The 22,771-nt window shown below is 62.1% G+C and overlaps 1 protein-coding gene and 1 long non-coding RNA gene across 19 annotated transcripts in view; both read right to left on the bottom strand.

Annotated features, from left to right (window-relative positions):
* PTPRS (protein tyrosine phosphatase receptor type S) overlaps window positions 1-22,771 on the bottom strand; it is a 76,198-nt gene that overhangs the window by 16,778 nt on the left and 36,649 nt on the right. For 7 of the 18 annotated variants that reach the window (XM_081286992.1, XM_081286989.1, XM_081286978.1 and 4 more), the window contains exons 6-12: window positions 22,657-22,674; window positions 20,669-20,779; window positions 11,422-11,691; window positions 8,948-9,529; window positions 8,060-8,193; window positions 7,471-7,615; window positions 685-990 (exon numbers count right to left, since the gene is read on the bottom strand). In XM_081286992.1, coding sequence (XP_081143118.1) covers window positions 685-990; window positions 7,471-7,615; window positions 8,060-8,193; window positions 8,948-9,529; window positions 11,422-11,691; window positions 20,669-20,779; window positions 22,657-22,674 — 1,566 coding nt within the window. The remainder of the gene's footprint in view (window positions 1-684; window positions 991-7,470; window positions 7,616-8,059; window positions 8,194-8,947; window positions 9,530-11,421; window positions 11,692-20,668; window positions 20,780-22,656; window positions 22,675-22,771) is intronic. The other 11 variants (XM_081286987.1, XM_081286991.1, XM_081286981.1 and 8 more) reach the window with 4 other exon arrangements.
* LOC308645070 lies at window positions 1,007-5,948 on the bottom strand. The gene is made up of 3 exons (XR_014021142.1): window positions 4,339-5,948; window positions 3,387-4,261; window positions 1,007-2,618 (listed from the first exon to the last, which is right to left on the bottom strand). It is a non-coding gene; the product is annotated as an uncharacterized lncRNA (long non-coding RNA).

Raw genomic sequence — 22,771 nt, forward strand, 5'->3', positions numbered from 1 at the left:
CCCTGCTGGACGGGGACTCATTCTCTCCACAGACGGGACAGAGGCTGGGAGAGTTGACTGTGACCAGCAACGGTCATTGCCAGGGCTTGAACTGGGCGGTCCAGCTGTACACTCCTGAACATCCAGCAGGTCCACTTGCACTGGGGATCATTTCGGTGTCCAGCACCTCAGAGCCTCACCCACCCGCCGGCCTCTTGGGCCCGTGAGCTCAGCCTCGTCTCTGCACCCAGGCCATCCCCTGACTTTGCTTCTTAGAACCTCCCAGCCTGACACTGGCCCACGTGGACTTTACACCACAGAAACCGGCCATGGCTACAGCTCAGCGTCCAGCCAGGCTCCCGGCACCTCGGGCGCTGCGTCCTAGGCAGCCGACTCCCAGGGAGCCTCGAGCCGGGCCGATGCCAAGGTCTAGGGCTCGGGCTCCGGAGGCAACCCTGATTTGCTGGGGGCTGTGGGCAGACCATGGGCCTTCTTCTATCACTGAGTGCCCAGGGGGAGGGGCTGCCAGCTGGGCCAGCACCCCTCAATAAGGCCGCCCAGGCCTGGGGCCCCCAAATCCACGCTCGGGGAGCCGGCTGCTTCGCGGCTCCCACCTTCTGACCACCAGCCCAGCTTTCTGAGATGGCGGCTCCAAGGCAGGGTGGGCTGGGCCTGGGGGGTCGGTCCGGGCCGGCAGGTGCTTACCGTCCTCGTCGGTGCGGATGACCACGGGCGAGCTCTCGGGCCCTGGTCCCACCTCTGTGTGAGCGACAGTTGTGATACGGTACTCGGTCCACTTCTCCAACGCCTCCAGCAGGATCTGGGTGGTGGTCGGGGGGATGCCGTTCACCTCCTTGGGTTCCGGGTCCTCCGAGCCCAGCGGTCGGTAGCGGACGCTGTAGCCCACCAGGGCCCCGTTGTGTGTGTCCGGCGGCGGCGGGCGCCAACTTACCAGAATGGCCGTGGAGCGCATGCTGGTGCACTTAACATCTTGAGGGGGGGCTGACGGTTCTATTGGGGGAGAGCGTGGGGGGGGTGGGATGGGCGGGGAGGGGCGGGGAAACAAAAGATGGGAAGAGAAAATAAAAAAGAAGATGATAACAACAAAACAGAACCAAACAGAAGTCGAACCCAGAAGAAGCGGGTGTCAACCAAGGGTGAGATGGGCGGGTGAACGGGCGGCGGGAGGGCGGGGGGCTGGCCAAGAACACTGCGCTCACGCTCGGGGCTGCGAATGCCTGGCGCACAGTAGGTCTCAGCACAGGCAGCGGAGGTACCCATGCACCGTGACAAGGGGACAGCCGGTAGGAGCCCCGTCCACAGGGCACCCACCCACAAACTCCAGGCACTGGTCAGGGCTTCAGAGAGCAGGAGAAATGGCTGTTTGACTTCATCCTGCAGCCATGGGGACAAGGCCAGCACTGCACCCCTGACCACGCCCACGTCCTCTGCTACTGTTCAATTATGAGATATGGTCTTGGTAACTGTCGAGGCTGCCCTGAACTTGTGCTCCTGCCTCAGCCTTCAGAGTCACTGGGATGACCAGTGTGTGTCCACATCTGGCTAAAAACATCTATATATTGAACACCTACTATGTGCAGGGCACCAAGCCAGGGGAATACAATAAGGCCCCATCTACTGGCACCTACTATGTGCTGGGCACCTACTGTGTGCCAGAAACCAAGCCAGGGGACTCTCAATAAGGCCCCATTTACTGGGCACCTACTATGTGCTGGGCACCAAGCCAGGGGAATCTCAAGAAGGCCCCCTCTATGGGGTGCCTACTATGTGCCAGGTACCTACTGGGTGCCAGAAACCAAGCCAGGGGACTCTCAATAAGGCCCCATCTACTGGGCGCCTACTATGTGCTGGGCACCAAGCCAGGGGAATTGCAAGAAGGCCCCATCTACAGGGTGCCTACTATGTGCCAGGCACCTACTGGGTGCCAGACACCAAGCCAGGGGACTCTCAATAAGGCCCCATCTACTGGGCGCCTACTATGTGCTGGGCACCAAGCCAGGGGAATCGCAAGAAGGCCCCATCTACGGGGTGCCTACTATGTGCCAGGTACCTACTGGGTGCCAGAAACCAAGCCAGGGGACTCTCAATAAGGCCCCATCTACTGGGCGCCTACTATGTGCTGGGCACCAAGCCAGGGGAATCGCAAGAAGGCCCCATCTACGGGGTGCCTACTATGTGCCAGGCACCTACTGGGTGCCAGACACCAAGCCAGGGGACTCCCAACAAGGACCCATCTACTGGGCGCCTAGTATGTGCTGGGCACCAAGCCAGGGGAATCGCAATAAGGCGCCATCTACTGGCACTTACTATGTGCTGTGTACCTACTGTGAGCCAGACACCAAGCCAGGGGACTCTCAATAAGGACCTATCTACTGGGCATCTACTATGTGCAGGGCACCAAGCCAGGGGAATCACAATAAGGCCCATCTACTGGGCACCTACTATGTGCCAGGCACTAAGTTAGGAGAATCTCAATAGGGCTCCATCTATTGGGTGCCTACTATGTGCCAGACACCAAGCCAGGGGACTCTCAATAAGGATCCAACTACCGAGCACCTACTATGTGCCAGGCACCAAGCAGGGGGAACTGCAATAAGGCCCCATCTACTGGACACCTACTATGTGCCAGACACTAACGGGAATCTCAATAAGGCTCCATCTACTGGGTGCCTACTATGTGCCAGCCACCTACTGTGTGCCAGACACCAAACCAGGGGACTCTCAATAAGGATCCATCTACTGAGCACCTACTATGTGCCAGGAATGGGGAATTGCAATAAGGCCCCATCTACTGGGCACCTACTGTGTGCCAGGCACTGAGCCAGGGAAACTCAATAAGGCCCCATCTACTGGGTGCCTACTATGTGCCGGGCACTAAGTTAGGAGAATCTCAATAAGGCTCCATCTACTGGGTGCCTACTATGTGCCATCCACCTACTGTGTGCCAGACACCAAGTCAGAGGACTCTCAATAAGGATCCATCTATTGAGCACCTACTATGTGCAGGGCACAAAGCCAGGGGAATTGCAATAAGGCCCATTTCCTGGGCACCTACTATGTGCCAGGCACTAAGCTAGGGGAATCTCAATAAGGCCCCATCTACTGGGTGCCCACTATGTGCCAGCCACCTACTGTGTGTCAGACACCAAGCCAGGGGAATTGTAATAAGGCCCCATCTACGGGGTGCCTACTATGTGCTGGGCACCGAGCCAGGGGAATCTCAATAAGGCCCCATTTACTGGGCACCTACTATGTGCCAGACACCAAGCCAGGGGAATCTCAATCAGGACCCATCTACTGAGTGCCTACTATGTGCCAGGCACCTACTGTGGGCCAGACACCAAGCCAGGGGACTCTCAATAAGGACCCATCTACTGGGTACCTACTATGTGCCAGGCACCAAGCCAGGGAAACTCAATAAGGACCCATCTATTGGGCACCTACTATGTGCCAGGCCCCTGACAAGGGCTTCACAGATAGTATCTACTCTTATTTACTGAACCTACTGTATGCAAGGCATGGTGCCAAGGGCTTCACATATTTTATGGTAAAAATACGGTGGAGGGATTTCTTATGGCCAAGCAAGTGCTCACTGAACACGTGGCCACACGGGACCAAGCACTCACTCCTCTCAGGGCCCCCCTTGGCCTTACTCAGAGAAAAATCAATGCCCATGTCTTGAGCACCTACTGTGTGCCAGTTAGCATGCCGAGCACTTTGGAGAGTGATGTTGAAAGTGCCACTTCACTGGACACTGTCAGGGAGCAGAGCTGGCTCCACGGGCCAGGTCCACATCACACTGTCCTGTTCTGAGGCCCTGCTGTGCGCCAGCCCTGGGCAGAGCCACCGCAGACCAACAGCAGCTCTCGCCTACTGAGCACCTGCCATGGACTGGGCGTGGCTACGGTCCTCTGAAGACCACGATAGCAATTAACATTTGTGCAGCACCCACTGGGCCAGGCACGGTGCTGAGGACTTTATCACCAACAGCAATAGTCCCAACACATTAAGCACCTACTGTGTGCCAGGTGTCATGCTAGGAGAGTGAGTGGAAAACAAGCAGCTCCAACACACTAAAGCACCTGCTGTGCGCTAGGCACTAAGAAGAGCACCGCTGGTCAACACCAACAGCTCATACCCGTTAAGCACCTACTGTGTGCCAGGTTTTGTGCTAAGGACCTTACATAAAAACACTAATAGTTGTAACTTATTAAGCCCCTGCTATCAGGGGAATTGCAATAAGGCCCCATCTACTGGGCACCTACTATGTGCCGGGCACCTACTGTGTTCCAGACACCAAGCCAGGGGACTCTCAATAAGGCCCCATCTACTGGGCACCTACTATGTGCCGGGCACCTACTGTGTGCCAGACACCAAGCCAGGGGACTCTCAATAAGGCCCCATTTACTGGGTGCCTACTATGTGCCAAGGACTTGGCAGATAATAACTGCGGGTTTTGAGCACTCACCATGTCAGTGTTTCAGACTGACACAAGTACTAATTTGAGGGGTGGGGAGGTGGCTCAGTGGTACTGCGCTCGCCTGGCATACGCGGGGCGCTGGGTTCGATCCTCAGCACCACATAAAATAAAGATGTGTGTTCACTGAAAACTGAAAGATAATTATTTAAAAATTCTCTCTCTCTCCTCTCTCTCTCTCTCTTTAAAAAAAAAAGTACTAATTTGAGCACCTACTGTGTACCTCACCAGGCTAACTTATTTATAGCAAGTGCCACATATTAAGCACTCACTGTATACCAAGCATACGACAAGAAATTTGAACAGCAATAGCTGCAGCCCGTGATTTGGGTGCCTGGCACCAGGTTTAGCTTGTCACACACCACTGACAGCATCCGCTGATGAGTGCCAACTATCTGTCCCACCTCATGCTGTTCCATATTTACATTCCAAACAGCATTTATGGAGCACCTACTGTGTACCAGGCAACGTTAAGGGTTTTGTTGAACAACAGTGATTGTTCCCATGACCTAAGCACCTACTGTGTGTACGGAGCGTAATATCTCCATATACCAAGTCGCTGTGGAGGTGACGGGCACCACACCCCACATTCTCACCTCCACAGACTCCACAGGCCCTGTGGCTGACCCTGCAAGGTGCTGTCCCTGGCCTGCCCTGCCAGCTCTCACAGCCACGCAGAAGTCACAGCTGTCCCTGCACCCACCCCATGCTCCAGGGGGCAGGAAGCCGGTTTCAGAGCCCACGAGGGGCTCACCACCATCACTGGTTGCGCACCTACTGGCTGCAGGCTGTGCGCTTTCCCTCGCCTCACTGAGCCTTCTGCCCAGGTGAGGGAGCAGCAGAGCAGGACCAAGGCCAGGCTTCACCGTCCTCAGTGGCCACCCGGGCTTACGGTGGAGGAGGCCCAGAGAGGCTACCATCCTGCCAGCCTTCACACCCACCTCGTCTGTGCTCGGATCTCATACGTATTATTTGCCACGTGAACATCCTTGTGCTGCGACCCAGAGAGGAGCAGAGCTCCCATCTGCAAAGGCCTCGCAGACCCCTGAGCCACCACGGCTCACTTCCACTAGAATGACCTGCCTCCCAGTGAGACACTGGAACCCTCCTCTGAAACTAGACCTGAGGGGCCTCTCCCCACTTCTTGACCAGCCACCCCAACCCAAAGTGCCCAGGGAAGGCAGGCAGGAGCAGAAAACCAACTGGGGAATGTGCCAGAAGGAATGGATTTGCTGAGAAAGGGGGAGGAAAATAAAACCAAAACCATAATAAAATAAGAAACAACGGTGATGGTGGTGATGATGAGAAAAACCATAATAAAAGAAAGAAAGACGCCTTCCAGAAAACTCCCAGTCTGATTACCTACCTTCCACTCTTCACCTGCTAACTTATAGGACTTTCTTACGAGGGAGGGACGCGGAGTGCTGAGCTACAAGGCCAGACCCGGCTCGCGGTGGGTCTCTGGACGCAGTGGGCCCCCGGACGCAGTGGGCCCGACGCTGACGAGGCGGGAAGGTAGGACAGTGTCTTGGGAGACCCACGGCCGAGTGGTCTGGCCTCCACCTACCCTTGTGTTCAGACTAAGGAGCCTGCAGCCCTGGGGATACGCCTGGCCCTGAGTCTCTGCTGCTGCTCCTCTCGGGCCCCACCCGTCTTGGGGCAAGAAGTGGGGAGTCCCTTCCCCCGACTCCCTGTCCTGGGCCGCCCCGGAGCTTCGCGTGCCTGGGCCGAAGCCGCTTCCTAGGCGACCCTGGGGTCGCGTCCATCACAATCCAGCCCAACCTGCGTGATGTCTTGGAAAGGGCCGGGCAGGCGTGTGCAGAAGCCAGACACGCTGCGGGCGGCGTGGGCACGGGCGTCAGGAGTGGGTCCTGGGGGACACAGGGCTCTGGGCCATCTGTGTAGCCCAGACCTGCTGGGTGCGTGGGGACACGCAGGGTGGGCTGTGTTTGTGAACTTGCTCGAGACCAGCTGGTACTCACCTTACGACACCTCTGCCAGCCTCTCAGGTGGCCGCCCAAGCCACAGGCCACCCTCACTGACCTCCACCTGCCAGACGCGCCCTGATGGCTGGGCACTGCTCAGTGGGCAGCAGGAAGGAGGGAAGGGGCCTGGGTGGTGGGCTGTGTCCACGGCCCCTGATCTCTCGCACCCAGCCCGAGCTGATGGCACCCTCGACTGACCCAAGATGCCCCCCAAGAGCACGCAGCAGGGGGTTTGAAGGTCTGAAGGCCGCAGCTGCTTCCAGAACAAAGGCAGGGTGGCTACACGTGACCAGGGGCTGAAGGTAGGCCACGGGGGGCCAGGCTGACACGACGGCCCAGAGGGCAAAGCGAAGGGGCCTCCGCAGGCCCAAGCACAGGGCAGGCAGGGAGGGCCACGGTGAAGGTGGTGACAGGGGCCACAGCGTGGCCCACACCCAGCTGCTGGGTGGAGGGGACTTGTGACAGGAGGCCAGGCGGACAAGCACAGAAGTGCAGAGATTCAAGAGCCGGGTAGTGGCTGCACGCTCCCTAGAGCCTGGCGTCAGATCTGAGGGCACCAACCCTCGGAGGGAGCACGTCTGGGGCCCGAGAGCCACTGCTCCCTGCCGGGAGGAAGGCCATCAGGGAGGGTCCAGCTGTGTCCTCTGCTCTGGCAACCACAGGTGCCAGCTGTGCAGAGGCCAGGAAGTGGCCCCAAAGATAGGACAGGAAGGAGGGAGGTGCGCCTCGTGACCTCTCTCAGCAGGGCAAAGCCTGCGGCTCTCCTGGTCCCTATTCTCAATGCAGGTCAAGAGGCGGAGAACACGAGGACCCCGTGGCAAGACCCTCACTGCACTGGTGGGAAACCGAGGCACGGCTCGGGCAGATGTGTCCGAGGTCCAGGGGCGAAAGGAATCCGGCGAGGTGCCCCCCACCCCCTGCGGCGGGCTCTGCCCCTCAGGCCCCGCCAGGCCGGCTGCGCCAGGCCCCGGTCCCCCCGCAGAGAAGGGCGGTGGCCGAGACACGTACTGGACTGCAGCGTGCGCTGCCGCACCACCGAGGTGAAGGCGCCCAGGCCCTGCGGCGAGCGGGCCGCCAGGCGGAAGGCGTACTCGGTGTTGGGCTTGAGGTCATCCACCACGAAGGCCGTCGTGGGGTCGAAGGTCCTCCCCACCTGGGGTCCGGGAGAGACAGGGGAGAGACAGAGACGGGGAGATGGATACAGAGAACCAGAGACAGATTTAGAAAGAGAGGGAGAGAGAGACGGGGCCAGAGAGAGATGGAGACAGGAGGGAGAGGAAAGAGAAAGCGATGAGACAGAGACAGAGGCGCACAGAGACAGACACGCAGGAGAAGAGAAGGGGTCGGAGGGGACCGCGAGAGAGGGACAGAGACACGGAGGGATGAGAAACAGCAGAGCCAGAAAGCGGAAAAACCAGCAATAAAGGGACAAAACAGGTGACGCGGGGGCGGAGCAGGGGCAGGGAGTCCGGTGAGCCCCGCCCTGGCCCCTCCCTCCCTCCCTTCCCAGTCCCGGCCCCTCCCACCCCGCTGGCCCCTCCCACCCTGCCGGCCCCGCCCCCTCCCGGAGAGCCCCGCTCCCCAGCCCAAAGGGTACCTCGCGGCCACGGTCGCCCTCCCGGAAGAGCAGCTCATACTTGATGATGCTCTCCTGCCGCGGGGGGCTCCAGGAGAGCCCGATGCTGGTCTCCGACTTGGCCTCGGCCCGCAAGTTCATGGGCTGGCCAGGGACTGGGGGAAAAGGAGCCATGAACGGAAATGGGCGCGGCCGCGCCCCCGCCGCGGAGGGTGCTCCTTCTCCCAGGCAGAAGCGCCCAGGTCGCCCTGGAGGAAGCGCTGAGCTCGGCGAGCCGCGGTTCTCTCTGAAACCCCACCTCCCCTCGGCCGTCCACTTCCACCCAGTCCCTCTCCTGGCCTCTTCCTGATCCCGGCAAATTAAGTGAGAGAAGTTGGAAGGCTGCAAGCGTACACTGGAGACCTGCGTTCCCATCATTCCGCAGGCGCCTGGATTTTTGGTTTCAAAAGCCTGAACCCCAAGAGAAGGGTCAGCGACCCACGAGACCTGGGCCCACGACTAAGCAGCCGCGAGTCCTGCCACTGGAGCGGGGAGGGAGGCCCATCTGCAGCCTGGGGTTAAGGCCCTTTTCATTTATTAACTGGAAACAAACATCATCAGTCCCTACAATAACAGTGGCAGAGGGGGTCCCCAAACTCAGCCGCTGACGCGTCCCCCGGGAGTCAATGACAGCGGGAGGCCATGGCATCACCGCCCGAATCTCGGCCCTGGGAGCCGCCTGGGAGTCCAGCTGGAGCCCTGGGGGCTGGCCGGTCAGTTTCCAAGGAAAGCCAGAATTTTTTGATTTTCTGGATGGCCCCAAATATCTCAAAGCACCGGGCAGGACCCACAGGCCGGCTGTGGCAATCAGCCATGGGGCTGCCGCGCCTGGCCCCCCTCCAGGCCCCAGCCAGGATGCCCCGCGCTCACCTCCCTGCTGCGTCTTGACCTGGATGGGGTCCGAGAGGGGCCCATCCCCCACGGAGGTGAAGGCCAGCACGCGCACGGTGTAGGTCTCGTCCTCCAGCAGGCTGCCCACGGTGGTCAGCAGGCTGTCGTCCACGTTATGCTTCTGCCAGTTGCCCACCGGGTGCTCCGGCTCCATGGTGTAGTAGACGCGGTAGCCGCGGATCAGCCCGTTGGGCTCCACCGGCTCCTCCCACTGCACGATCATGGTGGTGGCGCTCAGCATGCGGGCCTGCACGTTGCGAGGCGCGCTGGCCGGGGCCTGCTCGCCCGTGCGGGTGACCACAGACTCGCTGGGTGGGCCCTGGCCAATGGAATTGACGGCAGACACCCAGATCTCATACTCCGAGTTCGGGCTCAGGCCACCGATGCTGTAGCGCGTGGTGGTGATGTCCTCCTTGATCTGATATGGCCCGTCCTGGCTCTTGGACTTGTACTCGATGACATAATAGGACACAGGGTCTGGGTTGCCCGAGTCCCAGGTGATGGTGATGCTGGTGGCCGTGTTCTCCGTCACCACTGGAGTCCCAGGGGCTTTGGGGAGAGCTGTGAGAGGGAGGCAGGTGACAGATTGGGCACACTGTTGAAGGGCCCCAGAGCCATGTAGCCTCTGAACACACAACTGCCTTCCTCCCATTTTGGTTTCCTGGGAGGAAACCTCTGTCTCATCCCCTCTACAGCAAGAGCCAGCCAACGTGGCCATGGGTGGCACCAGGCTTCTAAATAAAGTCCTATCGGGACACAGTCCTGCTGACGTTGCTCTACGATGGCCCAGCTGAGGGGTGCAGCACCGTCCAGCCGCCCAGAGCTGAAACTCTCCTTTTTTAACAGCTGCAGCTGGCCCAGGGGCACACACTCGTCGCCCAGTGACTCAGAAGGCTGAGGCAGGAGGAGGGCGAGTTCAAGGCCAGCCTGGGCGACCTAGCGAGGCCCTGTCTCAAAACAGAGGGCCGGGATGCGGCTTGGGTGGAGGCCTGCCCACCCCGAGGCCCTGGGCTCCATCCCGGCTCTGCCAAGGAACAGAACTGGACCGGCTGGGTAGGACACATGTCCACCCTGCCTGCGGCGCCTGTGGCCGCTGCTCACTTCAGCCGGGTCACTCGGCTTTGCCCCACAGGGCTTGTCTGCTCCCGCCTCACCCCTGCTGTGCCTGGCCACTTTCTTGAATGCCCATCCTGTGCCCCTCCTCCGCCTGGCAGGAGGCATGGTGCCCGCTTCACATCGCGGTTCTCCCACTTTTCGCCTCTGTCCCAGTAGCGGGGCCTGGGTGTCACCCGCAGCTGACTCTCTCCCACTTGTCCCTAGACATCAGCCCACAGGCCCAGAGGCAGCCGACCCTCAGGTGACACCAAAGCCTTCCTGCAGCCTGGGTCAGGGCCTGGGGCCTTCCCGACTCTGCTCTGCAGCTGTCACCCAAAGGCTGCCAGACGAGCTGCCAGTGAGTGTGACCACGTGCCAATAAAACTTTATTCACAATGAGCGGAGGCCGACTCATCCCCAGGCTGCAGCCGGCTGGTCCCCGCCTGACAGGTTGAAAACTCCACAACCTACAACCCCGTTTCCTCTCCAGACCTCCTGTGTCTGCACGGGCTGCACCACCGTCCCCAACCCTGTCCCTTGTCCTGCCTGGCTCACGCCTCCTCAGTTTTCAGTCTTTCCACTGAGACGTGCTCTTCCCTCACGTTCCGGGGGATGAGTCCATCACGAGGAGGTCCGAAGGGCACTGTGGACCCGTGACCGTCCTAACGACCCTCGGTCACTGCTGCCTGGCTCTGTGGGCTCCGAATGAGCCACGGCCACCTGTCCCCCGTCCGCCTCTGCTTCTACAAGCAAACCCCTGCTCCGCACCTCAGCGTGTGGCAGGGTGCGGTGGCAGCCTGAGGCACCAGAGCTGTGGACGAGCAGCCGCCGCGGCTCCCTGCTCGCCACGCGGCACTTCCTGCCCCCGCAGCACCTCGCGGGAGGATCTGTGCAGTCCCCCACCTCCAGAGGCAGCCTCCTGCGTCACACGTCTACAGTGGCCGTTTTTTCCTTTTGTGGCACTTGGGATGGGACCCAGGGCCTGTGCACGCCTGGTGAGCGCTCTGCCCCTGAGCCATGTCCGGCCCTGTCCATCTCACTTGGAGACAGTGGGGCCAAGGGGCCCGAGCTGGCCTGGAACCTGCCGTCCTCCCACCTCGGCCTCCTGGTGGCCAGGACGACGCAGCCCTGGGTCTACCAGGCCTCCTGCTGGCCTTGGAGGCCGGGTCCAGTGATCAGTGTAAGCCGTCTGTCAGTCCCCACATGGAGGACAGTGGCCAACGCTGCACGGTCCCCGTCATTAAGTGACGCGTGACAGTTTGGTCGATACACATCAGCTCGGAGAGCTGTCCTTCCAGGTCCCCAGCGAGGAGGCCGAGGCACCGCCCAGAGCCCCCCCCCCCCACTGCCCGGCTTACACTTCACTGTGATCTGGGCCACGGCCTCAATGACGCCCAGGCTGGACATGGCCACACACGTGTAGTTGGCCGAGTCCTTGACGTCCGTGAGCTCCAGCACGTTCCGGCCCACAGGCATGTCGTCCTCGGGCGTCAGGTCCTCGGCCCCCTGCATCCACTTGACGTAGGGCATGGGCGAGCCCACGGCCACACAGGTGATGTTCACGTTGCCACCCGGCATGATCTCGTGGCTGGTGGGCAAGATGGAGAAGCGGGGGGCCACGCGGCGGACTGGGGGGTGGCGGCGGCCGAGATGCCGGGGAGGGGAGGCGGCAGAGGAGAGAAAGAAGCAGGAAGGAGGAAGAAAGAGAGAAAGGGAGGAGAGATGGGAAAGAGCGGAAGCCATTAAATATGGACAGGCGCTTGTCCCCCAGGAACCCCCAACGAAAAGGAAACAAAGGCCAAAATCAAAACCAAATCCAACACAAAAAACCAAAACGCCAAAGGAGGGAACTTCACAAACGAGTCGGAACGGAGTGGAGACGCGAAGCTGGACTTCAGAGCACAAGGTTCCAGACCAGAGTGGCTGTCACAGCACAGAGATGGACACAAAAATTTATCAGCCGTTTCTCATCTTTGCTGACAGCGTGGCTCCGGAGACCGGCCCTGCGTCCTGAGTGGGCGGTCACTCTGCAGAGCCTGCAGGGCTCCGGCAGGACACCCTGGGCAGGGGCGCTCGGGCCGACCTGACTCGCCACCCCCTGGTTCCCAGGGGACGGGGAAGGTCCTGCAGGAGAGGAGTCCGGAGGCAGAGGGGGCCTGGCAGCTCAGCCCCCACGCTCGACCCCTTCTGGTGACACAGGGACCCCACCCCCTTCCCCAAAGGAAAGATGAGAAACTCTAATGAAATTTTTGTGGTTTTGGGTTAGAAACCCTCTAAAAGCTTCTGTCGGTCTGACAAGTTTCCATCGATAGATGCGGCTCTCAAAGTCACAAACATCATGCAAAGTAGGTTGAGAGAGTGGGGTGGGAGAGGAGGAGGGCGAGGAAGGAAGGGGGAGCAGAGGGGTCAGGAGAGGCTCAGGAGGCCGGAGCGTGGACAGATGAGTGGAGAGAGACGGGGACAGAGGGTGGGGCAGAGAGAGCGGGGAGGGGCCCACTTCAGTGCTGCGTATTAATCTAGCAGATGTGACCCAATGTGACAGGTCACATTGTCACATCACGGCCCTGGTAGAGTCATAAACAGGGAAATATAATGATCATCATCATCGACAACCAGGGGCGAGCCGGGCTGGGCCGCGGGCGTGTTGCGTCCCAGCAGAGGGGTGCCGCCTTCCCTACGGACCTCGCGGAGGGCGAAGGCGGCAGGATGCATTTCGGGGGCTCCATTTTCGGAAGTTGGGGGATTCTGGGGCAGGAAAGGGGCGGCCTCCCGGCCCCTGAACTTGAAAGGCTTGGCTACAGAAGGACACGTGCTGGACCGTGGGAGGGGACGTGGGCCGCTGGGAGAGGCTTCGGGCGGAAAGGTGTCACCCAGGGGATCCCCAGGGCCCAGGAAAGCCTGCTGGGTGAGTCCCCAGCCCGGGTGGGAAGGGTCTCTGTAGTGGTGCCAAACAGGGGGCCACCAGGAGGACCCGGGATCCCCACCGTGGCCCCGCCCTGGCTGTTGGCTCCTGGGGCTGTGCCCTCGGCCGGGTTCGAGGTCTCGCCTGCTCTACTGAGGAGGGTCTCGCAGGATGAAGGGAAGCAGCCCTAGCTGTCCCCCAGCCCCGGCCTCCCGGAACCCCAACCTGCTCCTGAATCCAGGCGGGAGGCACGAGAAAGGGCCCCGCGGGGCGTGGCGGGGTCTGTGGAAGCTGGCAGCCCTTCGGAAAACGAAGCCCCACGAAAAGTCCAGAGTCACACTGGAGACAGGATGGGGTGCCGCTGGGGAGGGGCGGGCGGGCACAGAGGGCATGCAGACAGACGGAGGTGAGTGAGGGCTGGGGGAGGGAAGGGGCCAGCCGCCCGTGGACCAGGCCAGCCGCCGGCACCCACAGCGAGGCTGGGGTGGGTGGGAGATGCCTGCCGAGGCTGTGCTGTCATGGAAACGGAACACGATGGGGGATGAGCGTGGGGAGCTAATAATCCAGGACAGGAAACGGCATCACGTCCAGAACAGAATCGGGGGCAAATGATAAGAGCGAAAGCGAAAAGAAAAGGAAAAAGAAAAAAAGAGAAAATCCAACAAATGAGAGCAGCCCTCGGAGACAGACAGCACCCAAAGCCAGAAGGGCAGAGATGGAATGGGGGCTGAAAATCGGGGTCTGAAAGGAGGAGGGCTGTGGCTTCCCAGGGAGGGCCCCCCCGCCCCCGGCAGAACACAGGATCTGGCCCCCGCCCGGCACCCAGGGGCCTCGGCCCGGGGTCCAAGGCGGCCACGGGTGGGATCCTCGATCCTCGTGCAGAAAGGAGCAAACCAACCCGGCCCCGAGGGCCTCTCCCTGCAGCGCCCAGACCCTGTCACGCCCTGCCCCAGGCTGCGGTCAAGTCCAGGGCCCAGCCTCAAGGAGTCCCACTCCCTGGCTAAGGAGCCCCAGGCCTTGGCAAGGCGCCCGTCCCCAGCCTCAATTTCCTCATCTGTAAAAGGGGGGCAATCAGGCGGCCCCCAGGACGATCCAGAGCCCAGCACACAGCAGGCGCTCGGCCAGGCCTGCGGCAGAAGGTAGATACAGGTGCTCTGCGCCAGCAGGTTGGGGGCTAGTTTTAAAATGGAGACCTTGAGGGTGCCCTTGTCCTTGCTCTGTCCTTCCTGATGACGTCAAGAGGTAAGTGTCCTTATGCCCTATTTGCAGATGAGGAAACGGCTCTGGGGGTGACAGACCCAGCAAGGGAACCCTGTGCCAGCACTCAGTCAGGCTGCCTGGTCCCTTTCCCTCACAGGGTGAGCCTGACTCACCACAGTGAGCAGCAAGAGTGACAGCCAGGTGTCCCTCTTGGCACCTCAGCGTCTTTGAACTTATGTCCTTACCCACAGGGAATACCAAAGAGGGCAGAGGACCCGCCACCTAGACACAACACCTCGGTATCCTGCAGCCTTCATGCTAAAGGTGCAGGGGCCATCAGTGAAAGGCTCCCCCACGGGGACTGTGAGGACAAGGACAGGAGAGCTAGCTTTAGCATCTAAAGGCTGAACGTCAGGCTGCCACCTCGTCCAAAAGACCCTGGTCACACTATTGTCTCTTAACTCCCCGGCAGGGCTGTCACGCTCACTTGGAGTGGACAAGCCGTCACACCTCGAGCCTGTGGAAGACCTGCCCCAGAGGGTCCGTGACCACAGGCCGTCCAAGGCGGTCTGTCAGCAGCAGGGCTCGGTGCCCACACTCCCCGACATGGCCAGCGGCCACCCGCTGAGCGGTCTGCCAGGAGCTGCGGAGGCCTCTCGGGCACCCCAGAGCTGCCCGCCTGCTTGCCCACCCACCTCATCTGTTTCTGAGGGTGGGCTCTAGGAAGAGGCTGGTTTGCCACGACTTTGCGGAGGATCTCGTGCCCACTGGCACCAGGTGACCCGGATCTCCCTGGGGCTTTGAAAAGCCGGTGGGCACCCTCCGGGCCAGCAGGAGGGCGGCTGACGCTGTGTTCTGCGCGGTTGGTGCTGACCCACCCACACCGTCTCTCCACCCCTGGCTGCAAGCTTGAGGTGCAGGTTAGAGAATACTGGGCACGGGGCCCACGGGACAGAGAGGCCCGCGGGACCCCCGCCCCAATTACCGACCTGAATGGAGGGTCCAGGCGGGTTATAAAGGACCACACCAGCCTTGGTCCTCAGCACGCTCCAGCGGGCTCTGGTCCCAGCTCTTCTCGTCACCGAGTAGCCAGGGGGTCCCAGCAGGGGGACCCGCGTGGGCGAGGGGTCAGGAGGGTGGGCAGCGGGGGTGGGGTGGGGTGGTGGCAGGTTGGGGGGTGGTCGCTTCAAACCCCGATTCACATGGAAAAACAACTCAAAAACCGTCAAAGCAACCAGGAGACGACCCTCCCCCAGGCAGGAAGAGGCAGAAACTCAAAAACAAAAGTGGGTTCAGGGGGGGCAGAGGAGGGGAGGAAGGAAACTCAAAAGTGAGGTGATGGGTTGAAGCACTGGGAGGGACCCCACAGTGTCAGCCACGTCAGGGTTCAGCGAGCCCAGCGCCGGGACCTGCTGCGCGTTTTGGGGTGAGAGAAACTTCTGCTGTTTCTCCAGACTCCAAAACGGGTAGCAGGTGGGAGGGTGGGGACGCCCAGAGGTGCCCAGGGACGGCAGCCTCCAGGTTCGCTGGGGCCTAGATTACACCTGTCGGGGATCGGAGGCCTGTGGCCGGCCTGGGCCCCTCCCCACCACCCTGCGGTGCTGGCACTGCCGCCCGCCTGCCCTCCCGCCCCCAGTGCCCTCTGCCGTGAAGACAGCAGCTTGCGGGCCCCGAGGGTCCTGGACCCCAGCATGGCTGACAGCGGCCTTGCAAGTCGTGGGCATCTGAGGAGGACTTCAGGTTGTTTCATGGACACATATCTTTTTAATTGTCAGGGTTTTGGGGGGATGTCACCCTCTCTCTCCCCTTTGTGCCCCCCCTTGCCAATCCACCGACTACCTCACCCCCTCGCTGTGGCCGCAGAGACTCGGGCTTCCCAATGACAAGGTGTAATCTAACGTCCCCCCAGAGGAGACAGCGATGCACAGGGCGGGGTGCAGGCAGCAGGCGGGGTTCAGAGCACAGTGTTCCTGCAGGGCCCTCCTGAGCCCCAGGCCAGTGGGCGCCCCTCTCCCCGGGGAGGGTGAAGGAGGGGCCGGACGCTGCTCTAACAGCCCCGCCCAGGAGGAAGTCGGCCAGGGTGGGCCACGGCCAGCTGCGGGCAGCCGGGGCCTGGGCAGCAGCCAGCAGACACCTGGGGTCCTCTCGGTGTCCTGGGCCCTGCGTCTGTGTCCACCACTGTTTTGGGAACAGGAAGTAAGGGACACCTAGAGGTCACGTCCACCAATTCTAGGGCTTGGTGCCGGAACTTTAGTTCAAAAAGTCACCTGACCGCTGAGGACAGGGGGACCACAGACAGCCACCTGGACTCCCCGACTTCGGTCAGACGGCCTGTCCCGGCCACCCGGGTCGGAACTTGAGATTCTGCGGGGGATTATTCCAGTCCCTTTGGCCTCCTCCAAAACACTGGAGGTGTCCTAGGTCCACTGTGGAGGAACGTCCTCCTGACGTCCACAGCTGGCACCGAGAGCCATTAAACAGGGTCCTGCTCCCCAGGATGCTGTGTGGCTGGGCCCCTGCACACCACTGACCTTAGGGCACGGCAGTGGGGAGGGCGTCCTGCATCCGGCCACCCCCCCAGGGCCGCCAGGGGCACTGGGAAGTGGCCAGGGGTGTGGCCTTGGCCCTTTGGGTCCCAGAGGTCAACTTCAGAAAGAGAAGGGCGAGTCTGAACCCCTGGCCAGCGGGAGCCAGAGGTCAGAGGTCAGAAGCTCCGCTGGGGCCGGGACTCCTGGGACAGTGGTGGCAACAGGGCAGGACACATCCGGCAGCCTGAGCCGGGCGGGTGCCTCTGTGGGCACCTGGCTGCACCTTCCAGCCGCGCCTGGGGCTGGACTAGACTTCCGGAAAGTGGCTGGGGCCCTGGGGGAGCCACTGACCTCTGGGGGACAGGGCTGGAGCCACAGGAAATGAGACCAAGGGTGGACTGGGAAAGGCACCAGTGAGAAATGAAATCAGAGACCCCCGTTAGCTCCTGGCCCACGCGTTCCGAGCAGTTTCTACGGAGTGGACACTGAGGGGCCTCGTAGGGAAGGGAGCGGCTGGACAGGCTCTTCCCTTGAGCTCTCTACTATATCATGATGACAGTCCTCTGGTGTCCTTCTAGGCTGACCACATGGGACACCTGACAGGGTCAGCTCCGTGGAGTCCCCCTACCCCTGTGAGCTGGGCACATTTAGGGTCTTCATCATTCAGACGAAGACACATGGACTCCAAGGGTCAAAAGGCCAGCCGCGGTCTTGCAGCGGGGAGGGGCAGAGAAAGGCTGACCTGAGGCAGCCAGAGTCCAGGCCAGAGCCTGTGCGGCACTGTCACCACTAGGCTGCACTGTCCCCAAATCCAAGTGGCTTCTGAGACCCTCAGCCCCCTCAGCTGAAATCCACCTGGACGTAGCTTTGGTGCAGGGGGCAGACCACTTCCCACCTGCGGGGCTTCCCTGAGGCCCGTCCCTGCGGGGACCTGGTGCCCTCCCGCCAGCTCAGCTTGGGTCTAGGAAGGGGGAGGCTGGAGAAAGCAGGTGAGGGGCAGGAGGTCAAGGAACACAGGCCCAGCAGGGCGGCCTCTGCCCTGGACTGCTGTCTACAGTGGGCAGCCGGCTGGGCTGGGCAGAAACCCAAGAGTCTATTAGGTGGCGGCTGTGTGGAGCTGGTGTGAGACTCAGGGCTTGTCTTCCCTTGGGGAGGGAGCAGGAGAGTCTGCAACTCTGAAGGTTTGGAAATGGGGCAGAGAATGAGAGAGAGGGGAGGGGGAGGGGGAGGCGGGGGGGGGAAAGGGGGAGGGAGAGGGAGGGGGAGAGAAGGAGGGGGGTGGCGAGGAGAGGCCGTGTCCTCGATCCCTGGTTTCTCCAGGATCCCACAGCTCTGATGCTCAGGTAACTCAGAAAGTGACCGTGCTGTGCGGTTAGACAAAGGCGCCATGACTGGGCGCAGAGCCTGGGGAGGAGGAGAGGGGCCAACGTCTCCCGTCTGCCCTGCCTCGCGTCTGGGCCTGTGCCAGCCAGGACGATGAAGTCGTCACACCGGCTGCCATCCTGCCATCTGGGCACCGCGTGCCAGGCATGCACTGCTCGCGTAGGCTGTGCCACTATTACTCGCCCCCTTTGAGGTGACCGTTCTCTTTATTTTGAAGTTTCGCTGTTTGGAGGAGGACTCCGATCCCCGCTGCTCTTCAGCGGAGACCTCCCATTTCTTTTTGTCTTCGGTGACGGGGGCAGTGGGGACAGCCCCGTGTGAGGCAGAAGAACAAGGAGACACCTGCCTGAGCTCCCTCCACCTGCTGCCCTGGTCGGGCTCTGGGCAGAGAGGGCTGCCGTCCCCCACGCCCGCCCCAGGCTCTGGCCGCCCGCTGTCCCTCTGCACACCCCACCCCGCACCCTCTGCTGGGGTGGCCACTTTCTGCTCTGACATCTCAGCTGCGGGACCCCTGCCACCCTCCTGGGTGAGAGTCGGGACAGGAACACTGGCTTTTAAGTCACAATGCGTTCGGAGAGCAACCACGGAACAGCTCAGCCAGGGACAGACACCAGACAGCACAGAGCAAGACAGGACAGACAGTCGCTCTGGGGGAGGGCGAGCAGGTGTAGGGGCGGCAGGGAAAAACCAACCGATCGACTTTTCCCCCAAAATGAAACAAAACTTTAAAAAAATTAGGAAAAAAAAAAGAAAAGAAAAGAAAAGAAAAAAACAGAAAGAGAGAGAAACGGACCGGGAGACAGGAGCCCGCCAACAGAGGGCGCGGGACGCACCAGGCAGACCACGGGGCATGCAGTCTCACATTCTCCCAGCATGCATCAGGCCCGTCACCATGACGACGAGGTGCAAGAACTCAGCAACGACATGACCAACGGATGCAGAGCGACCACAATGCAAGCATCGCATGTGTGCGCCGCCTCGGCCGGGCTGGGCACGGAGGCTGTGTCTTTCTGGGTTTGCTGTCGCCGGGCGGCTTTCTGTCTGTGGTGGTGCCCACTGTCTGCTCCGTTTCTGCGTCTCGGCTGTGCGTGTGCGTGTGCATGTCTGTGTGTGTCTACTGTGCTCAGTGTGTGTCGTGTCGTTTTTTCGGAATGTAAAAATGTGGGTAAAGAAAGTAAAAAAGAAAAAAAACACACCAACCTTCTCGAAGCTCTGAGGGATGTAAAGGGGGTTGATGCGGAACACAATGACATGGGGAGAAGAGAAAAAATAGGGGAGATACAGAGAGTAAAAGAGGACTTCCCAAGGCGAAAAGCTGCATCGTCTGTTTTCTCTTTAAACCAAAAAAACTAAAATTAAAAAAGAAAAAGAACAGCGACGGCTTCCTTCTCCCCGCTCGGGCCGACACAGGCGCCGGCTCCCTCGCTGCCCAGGCGGTGGGAGAGTCTGAGACCGGGCAAGGCCGGGCCGGCTGGCCCTGCCGGGATGCGGCCCTGGGCCCCTCCGCCCACTGCGTCTACACTGCCCTCCATCCCCACCGGCTGCAGACCCCAGTGCTGGCAGGGAAGCCACAGGAGGATGAGGACCAGTCCATTGGGGTCACGGACGCGCTAGACTCACCGGGTGCCGCGGTGGCAGATCAGATGCCCACCCGCCCGCACCCCCCCTCCCCGCAAGGCCTGCTCCTCACACAGGACGCGCCACCCGCGGTGCAGGACCCAGGAGTCGCCTCAGGGCCAGCGGGAGCTGTGGCCACTGGACCAGGGGATGAGGGTCTCGGGTGGAGGCACCGCTCAGCCCGCGTGGAAGACGACGAGGGCGGGCCCCGCGTGGGTCACTGAGCTCGGGAGGGCGTGGTCAGGTCGGTTGGCACAGAGCGGCCGGGCGGGCCGTGGAGGCCGTTTCTACCACGGGTCGGGTCAGAACCAGCCCCGAGTGGGACGGGGTGGGGAGGGGGCACAAAGGATCCTGACGGAGATGAGGGGTCGGCAGAGTCATCCGGCCCCGTGGGAGCACCCAGGCACCTGAGGCGGTGGAGGTGGGGGAGCCCCTGGGACAGGGACCCCTGGTATCCGGCAGGGACCTGGCGGGGACGGGAAGCCAGGACCCACAGCTTCGCCGGGTGCTGTGCCTGCCTGGCCCGAGGGGGCCACCAAGCCCGCGAGTGTGCCTGCCAGGCCCGGTCCTCCCACTGGCCCGAGCATGAGCGCCCCGCGGGTCTCGGCTGTGGGCGCGAGTGCGCTGGGCCAGCGGGGCGGCCTGGACCCCAGCTCCGAGGAGGGCGCGGGGCGGGGCGGGCAGTGAAGCGGGACCACGAGGCCACAGTCGGAGAAGCACAGCCAGCACACGACACGGGGCACCACACACCACAGAAGCCACCGGGGGTGGGCGGCGGGGACAGGGCCGAGGCCCGCGGGCTCCCCCACCCTGCGGCCCGAGACTGCCCCTCCCCCGCCCGCTGCCCAGGCCAGGAGCCGAGGTCCAGAGGGAGGCCGCCAGTCCCGTCCCCCGGCTGGGGAGGGCACCTGCGGGTCTGCGGGTGGGGGAGCCGGAGGCGGGGCCCTGCGGGGACCTGGGTGCCGCGCTCCCTACCTCGCACGTAGAGGTTGGCAGGCGAGGAGTAGCGCACGCCCGCGCTGTTGGTGGCCACGCACTCGTACTTGCCCTGGTCGGTCTCCTCGCTGCTCTCGATCTGCAAGGCCCCTGCGGGGAGAGGGACAACTGGCCACTGAGGGGGGCCGGCCGCGCTGGGAGGCCATCCCAAGTCCCGGCTGGCCCGTCTCTGGCGCTGGCCCAGCTGGAGAGGGTGATGACACAAGGCAGGCCTGAAGGCCCGCCGGACCCCACCGGGCCTAGCCCTTGCTGGGCTGACTGGACACTCCAGGGTGCCCGGCAAATCCTCCGCTCTCGCTGAAAGGGAGCTGCCCACGGGGCCACGCTGCCAGGCCCAGCCCCCAGACGGGCAGCAGGCGGCCATGTTGCTGGGGTGGACGTGAGAAAGCACCGCGTGATGCTCTCAGGGAAACGGGTGGGGCTGGCCCTCAGCCCCCCAGCCCCCCAGACCCAGGCCTCAGGGCCCACAGAGGCCGACTGCGAATCCAGGAGGCTGCAGCCGCTCGACAGCGCCCACAAGTCCAACCCGCGGTCCGCGTCCCCAGGTGCGTGTGGAATCGGGGTCTCCACCCCCGGGTGCCTGTGAGCATGCGGAGCAGTGTCACCTCACAATGGCTGAGGTAAAGCCACCAGGACAGGGCGCACCAAGCATGCTTGGCCTCAGAGTCTGGACCAGAGCCACTGTCTGGACACTGCGCAGGGGCCAGGCCTCCCGGCACCCAAGTCCTCCAAATGAGTGACTGGACACGTGGACCCACGGACACCAGGCGCCGGGACCCAAGGTCCTGATGCCCCCTCGGTGTGTCTGACACTGTGGGCCCAGCCCCGAGGCCCGGTGGCGCGGGGCTGCAGAGGTCGACCGACGGAGGCCACTACACTCACAGCTGACCTGGGGTGGGGTGGCCAGTGAGGCCAGAACCACAGGCCCGGACTGGGCATGGGCTGGGCATGAGTGGACAAAGACGTCTGAGATGGCAGGCACTGAGGCCAGGTCTCGGTGCCCAGCGGCACGTGCCGTCCCCTCGCTGTGTTTGAGGTCACAGGCCCCGACGAGACTCCACTTCTACCCACATTAAGGAGTCGGTGATCGGAGTTAGTGAACAGGGGGCCGAGACCCCCCGGGGCTGCTGGAGCCTGAACGGGAACGTGTCCCCATGTCACAGCGAGGCTGTGTGCCCGGAGCCCAGGCCTTGACAGGACACACGCTCACCAACACCCTACGAGACACGGGGGTCCATGGGCCTCCGTTTGGTAAGAACTAAACTCCGCGAAGGTACGTTAGGGCGTATGGTCACAGCCTGGACCCAAGGGCCCGCTGGCCGCAAGTTTAGGAAGGCGAGAGAGGGTCCCGCGGTGTTAGAGCTGCGAGCTTCATCAGAACCCGTGGCACCAGGAGCCCCAAACCAGAGCTGTTTTACGGTTGTCCTAAGAAGTGGCATGGACCCCAGACAGGGAGGTCCTCTTTGCGGGCAGCAGATAGAGGCTCTGCCTCTATAGAACAAATACCTATGTTCTTCCCCGACCTCAGACTCTGGGGTAATGGGCAGTGGAGATCACTGTGAGGCCCAGAGAGGGCAGGGAGCCTGCCCTAGGTCACACAGCATTCTTCCCAGGCTTCCACCCAGGCCTACGGAGTCGCCTCTGAGGCAGCGCTGAGGGCAGGCCCAGAGTCCATCCTGGCCTTTGACAGTGCCTGCCTCGGCTCCCTCGGGCCGGACACCCCAGATGGTCACATCCAGAGGCTGCTCTGCAGCTGACCTCAGAGAGGCAGAACGGAGGCTGCAGAGGGGCTTTGCCAGGGCTCTGGGTGGCGAGGAGGTGCCGCCCCTCCCCCCAGCAGGTGGCCAAACACTTCCGCACTCGCCCGGCCACAGACAGACACAGAGACAGGAGGACACTGCAGGGTGGTGGGAGTGGGGGCCTGGGGGCCCGGAGCCTGGGCAGGGCGGCAGGAGCGGGCCTCTTACCTCGGATCGGAGTGCTCTCTGCAAGGGAAGAGAGACCAGGCGAATGTCAGGAGGGGCCAGGGGCCGGGGGAGGCTGGCCAGCCGGGGCCTGGAGACCCAGGAGGCCTGGCTGCAG

This window comes from Spermophilus citellus (genome assembly GCF_964194105.1).
Source record: "Spermophilus citellus genome assembly, chromosome: 3".
Taxonomy (NCBI): domain Eukaryota; kingdom Metazoa; phylum Chordata; class Mammalia; order Rodentia; family Sciuridae; genus Spermophilus; species Spermophilus citellus.